Here is a 6,012-nt window from a genome sequence, read left to right as displayed (position 1 = left end):
GACCATATGCGATTTGATCCCAGTTGGCATCTCTGTAAATTAATCCAAGGATCTGGGCAATTCATTATTCGTTAATTAATTACTCACGTTGTTGTGAAACGCCGCGTTTCGCCATCCAAGGTTTACCAATTCGACTTCACGATTTTTAAACCATGGTTAAAGTTTAGGCCTCAGGTGCTTAACTATAGTTAATAAATATGCTTGGCTTTTTATAAACCTTAGCCACCAGAAAGAGAGAAAAAAGGAGCAGACTGTTATACTAGAGAGAGAAGCAAAGGTTATTCTTTAGAGAAAGAGAGAGGTCGCCGAGAAATGGCGCTTTACATCGACGAGGAGGAGGTGTGGAAATGTCCTAGACACCCTTCGAAGAAACGCCGTACAGGAATTTGCCACGTGTGCCTCCGTGAGCGACTCTCCTCCCTCTGTCCAGACTGCGCTAACATACGTCCCTGTGCTTGTTACGCTGCCGCCACCACTTCTTCCTCTAGCTCCTGTTCTTCCTCCTCTCACTTCTCCTCAGCCGCCGCCGCTACTGAATCATTCGTCACTGGAATCGGAACTGTCGGCCTTGTGTCCAATCTGATCGAGAGCGAGCCTTCCTTTCGCCGGTCGAGGTCACTTGCAATTCCATTTCTACGGTCAAAGCCGCCTGTTGACCATGATTGCTCTATCCGCAAAGATAGTCGTAAAACGGCGTCGCCGTTTTGGTCGCTTTTCAAAAGTAGCAGGAGTAGCGGTAACGTGAGCAACAGAGGCGATGTCGAGCGATACAACGCTGTTTTATTGGAACAGGAAGATGCGAACAAGAAGAAGAAGAAGAATGAGGAGGAGAGGAGGAAGATGATGAGGAAATCGAGGTCTGTGGCTGTATCTGTGACGTCAGATTCCCGTGGTGGTGACGTAAAATCATCCAAAGGGATGGGCTGGTATTTCCGGAGTCCGATCAAGGCTTTCAAGCAATCTGCCTCAAGGGGAATAATTGTACAGGAAAGGTCGCCTTTGCGCAGAGGTTGATTTATTATTATTATTATATATATATATATATATATTAACTGCTAAGCAGCTAATAATTTTATAGTTCCGCTTCAATTTTTCTATTTTGAAAAAGCATTTGATTTTCTTGATACATATAGTGAGATTTATGCATGCATTTTCAATTTAATGAATTTATGTTGATTAATTATTATTATTATTAAATTAAAAATGGATGATGCCAAAGCAGAGAGTAGGTTACACGATTAGCGTGCATAGAGTAGTTTGAGACTGTTCAAGTGTTAACTGCCTCATAATTCGTGAGGGATTCAAGAGCTATCCCTTTGGATTTTGGACCCACTTGACATGTGGTTTCAAGATAAAATTCATCAACTGTGAGTAAGTGCTTTGTTTTGTTTTGGACTTCAAGAATTTTGCTGGACAGGGCTGCTACGATTGTGTTTATTGTCTATGGTTGGTCAGAGTGTGCGTTTCGGTTTTGATTCTGAGTATGCTTAAAAAATATATAGACTTTAAACTTAATGTAGTGTATGAAAAATAATTAATTGTAATATCACTTAGTTATAATATGAAAATTTGTTGAATCAATAAATGTATTTATTGCTGATTATTGTTTAAAATTGAATGGAAAGGCAAGGCAGTTGCTGGTTTAACAATGATAAGCAAATCTTTATGTTAATTGAAGAAGCAAGCATGGAGGATTCTTCTCAGCCGTTTGCTCATTATTATAAAGTTGAGTAATTTCCCATGAATTTTTGTAAATTTCGTAAAGAACAGAAGAAGGTGTAGTTTCAAGGGACTATGAGAATGGTAGGGCCAGGTAGCAATTATTGTTTTTTAAACTTGTGGGATTCTGATGAACGGTGCAAATAACGTTGTCAATTTATGAGAGGATGTCTTTTTGTTTCTTGTCAATTGGGAGCTGAAAAGGTATGTAGTTTAATTCATGAATTCAATTGTGAATAATGTTAATGTCTTATTATTCATATATATATATATATATATATATATATATGTCACATTATTATAAATATTTAATTGATTTTTTTTCCAAGTAATTATAATTATAATAATAATTAATAAAGGTCAAAATAATTTGCAATCCGGAAAGTGTTGAAACAAAGAAGCAAATAATTAAGAGAAATTATATAAAAAAAAAGTATTATGTAGTATTATGATTTTGTGATTTCATACGTAAAGGTTTGCAATTTAATTTGTATTAAAATGTAACGTTGAGCATGTCAAAGTTAGCCTGAAAGATTTAGAAATTAGAGAAATTTATAATTTAGTCTTTTAATTTTAATTAATATTATAATTTAATTTTTATATTTTAATAATTGAATAATTTAATTCGTGATTTTTTTTATCAAAAATTAAAGGGCCATTAAAAAAAAAAATCTACCGTTAGTCAAACTTCTTTTCCTTGTTCTTAAAAGGGATAATTTTCCAATGACAAAATTATCCCTATATACATTAAAAAAAAATGTCAAGGCATTTCCACCATCTACGCTTCACCAAAAGATGAAGCAAAACAAGCAGGGGAGGCGTGGAGCTGTGATTCATGAGGTTTTCTTCCATCCATATCTCATCACCCATGACTTATAAGGTTTGAGGGTTTTGGAGTTGAAATCGACAGTGATATTAGAGGGTTTCCATAGCATGCAAAGAGGGATGAGGTGGAGAGGGATGGAGAAACCTTCAATAATGTTTAGAGGAATGGCTTCTCAAAAGGTCTGGCTGTGGAAGTGCTGCTCTCAAAGGAAAACTTTGATTCCATTATGTGAGGGCTTCCATGGCAGTGGAACTAGCTGGGACGCCTTCGATGATATCTGTGGTCGGTATGTGTCTGTGTTATGGTCGCAGTAATAGTTTGAATTGGTGCTAAGTTTGCGTTTTGGTTTTGTTGAAGAAAAAGTGGGGTTTTCAGTAGTGGTGGTGACATGGTTTTGTTGACAGCGATGGGTTATTATCACCTCCAATGACAGCGTTGGTGACATGGTTTTACTGATGAAAGTTAACGATGGGCTTGGATTTGGGTGGATTCTCTCTCTTCCATTCCTCTCTCTCTCTCTCTCTCTCTCTCTCTCTCTCTCTCTCTCTCTCTCTCTCTCTCTCTCTCTCTCTCTCATGTTTAACTTTTAGGATTTGAATTTTTTTTTTATAATTTAAAATTTACTTTTTTATATTTAAGTCATAAAATAAATAATGATATAAATATTATTAATGTGATTCTATTCGTCAATGTGCCATGTTAGCACTATATTATACATAGTGCTACATCAGCATGACATGTTAACCCCACGTCATACATGAGCTGCACACTATGTCATAAATGTATAGTGTGTGCAAGTGTAGTTGGTCCTTAACTTATCAAATAACTCTCAAATCAATAAAGTGGTAGATAAGATATTTTTATGATTGAAGTAAATATCTAGACCGTAGAAATATGATTTAATTAATGAATAAAGCATATAATTATTTCAAAGACTTAGTAATACAAATATATGAATATTGAGTAAATGCATAATTATTTATTTTTTCTTTAGCCTCGAATGTCATGTTTTAAGTTAAAATAATCATTGCTAGATTGGCCGATCTTTAATGGTAAGCACAATACTCTTGCAACTTGAACATCATAAGCTAACAAATTAGAGTTGTTGGAAAAAGCATGATGAGCCATTGAAGCCAAAGTGGCAAGTTCCTTTTGGATCGTCATTTGTTCTTGAGGAATGTTATCTTGAGTTCTTGACGATTACAAGTATCTCTTAAAAAATTTTACGGACAAATAAGTGCCTAAGACCTAATGATGTATGAAGATTTGCGCAAATTTAAAGAAATTTTTTTAAAAGATAATTTCAAAAAAGTATCATAGAAAAAAATGATTAAAGAAGAATATTTTTATAATTTATTATGCATTATATATATATTTTTTATTGCTTTTTTGACAAAAGAAAAAGTGGTTGGAGGACTAAATGCCTCAGTAAATCAAATGACAAGAATCAATTAATTCCATTTTCAAATGGTAGAAATTTCTGACCTAATTGAGTTGAAAATAGAGTTTGTTCCAATAATTGGAAAGAAAAAATTGTGAAGAGTGCGTGTAGCAGTAACAATTTGAGTCAAAAATTGAATTTATGCCAATAATCAACTTATATATTAATATATTTAATTTATTTTAAAATAATTATTATTAATTTAATTTAAAATAATTTACCAATATAATCCCCTCCCAATACTAGAAAAAAGAAAATTCATATCATGTGAATTTCATAGTTGATAGATTTATGACTTATTGTTTTTGATAAGAGAGAGAGATGAGAAGATATTTATGAAATGGAGACTGAGTTTAGTTGTTTAAATAAATACAATATCTCACAAAATTATCATTAAAAAGATATAACTCGAGTGATTATATTAAAAAATTTTTATTTACTGTATTAAATGTTTAAATTGAAAATTCATAAAATTTTATAGTGATTTAAATAAATTAAATTTAGATGACCTTCGATCAAATTAACCATCAATTTGGTTTAATTAAATATTATCATTTCATTTTTTTAAAAAAAATATTTCTAAAATCGTTTGTTCTACAAATGGAAAAAGGTCAAAACTGTTGGGAGGAAAATTCTAACTTCATTAATTCTTGAAACATCTATTGATTTATTATATTTTGTGTCACGACCCAACCTATGGGCCGGACCGGCACTAGGACCTGGGCCAGCCTAAAGCCCCCGAGGCCCGTAGTAAGCCTTAACTATTCATTAACCCAACTCTAAGGCCCATTTGGGCCCAATATCAAGAAAACAAACGGACAGAGTCCGACCATAAAATGGACTTTCCAACGGGGAGTTTTCGACTCACCCGACCTGTAAACACAATAAACAATCCATTGGGGAGCTCAGCTCACCCTCCACATACTCATCAACATAATAATAAATGGGAGCTCAGCTCCCTCATCCAATCCATCAAACAGACTTAAAATATTAAGTTTACAGGTCCAACATGAATATAATATTACAGACCAATTTCAAATAATTACTGCTAACACATGCGGAAATTCTAGGAGTAATTAAAATTACACAATATTGATAAACAACTGCGAGGTAAAAAGGCGAGTTAAACTGTAACAAAATATCCTCCGTGGCTCTGTAAAAATTTTTGAACAGGAGTGAGCGTTCGACTCGAGAGTAAAATATCAATCTTAACTATAATCTCTATAACTATCTCAAACTAATGCAACTGTAGAGTGAAATGCAACATACACAACATTTTCACATCATAACATCAAAAGGTAATTTGGAGCACTCACACACCTGTAGTATCAATCATAACATATGGGAGCTGATCCTATCTGACTCTCTTAAATCCAACTTTGGTGCCGGTAATTACTCAAGCTCGAACTTCCACTTAATAACCAAATCGAGGGTCCCAGTGAATTACTCAAGCCGTGACTACCCCTCGAAGGATCAGGTCCCAGCGAATTACTCAAACCGTGACTACCCCGTCCTATCCATAGTCCACACCACATCACACGCACGCCAACGCACGCACACTGCTCCCAAATTACCACAACAACATCCATGGTACATCACAGTTATGAATGCAACATAAATCGTGCCTAGAGTTTAACTACATAAATATATGCATATAAGTAATGCATGGGCATGCTGAACATATAATAATATCGAAATTATAATTAAAATTAATATTTTACTCACGGACTTGACAAATTACCGTGGTGGGCGGAGGAAGAAGGCTGTCATCGCTCACGACAATCATATTACATTTATTTAATACAATCGACTCAATACAAATAAAGAAAAAGACCAATTACGTCCTAAGTAGTGCATAAAATCCGGCAGAATATTCCCTATACCTAGGACCTACCCAACCTGCAAAAGGGCTAAAAACGCACTTCTATACTCACAATCCATACATCAATAGTTCAATCATATCACACAGCCCCTCCTGGGCCCATCAAATCAATCATCCATCACAATACGCAAAATTTCAATTTAG

The 6,012-nt window shown here is 34.5% G+C and overlaps 1 protein-coding gene across 1 annotated transcript; it reads left to right on the top strand.

Moving 5' to 3' along the window:
- The first annotated feature begins 220 nt into the window (after nucleotides 1–220).
- On the top strand, nucleotides 221–1,126 carry LOC110669378 (uncharacterized). Its single transcript, XM_021831021.2, has one exon. It carries the CDS (start codon nucleotides 313–315, stop codon nucleotides 1,012–1,014), a length of 702 nt encoding a protein of 233 aa, XP_021686713.1. The 5' UTR covers nucleotides 221–312; the 3' UTR covers nucleotides 1,015–1,126.
- The last annotated feature ends 4,886 nt before the right edge of the window (nucleotides 1,127–6,012 follow it).

This window comes from Hevea brasiliensis, chromosome 15 (genome assembly GCF_030052815.1).
Source record: "Hevea brasiliensis isolate MT/VB/25A 57/8 chromosome 15, ASM3005281v1, whole genome shotgun sequence".
NCBI classification, from domain to species: Eukaryota; Viridiplantae; Streptophyta; class Magnoliopsida; order Malpighiales; family Euphorbiaceae; genus Hevea; species Hevea brasiliensis.
This window is presented reverse-complemented; position numbering and strand designations above follow the sequence as displayed.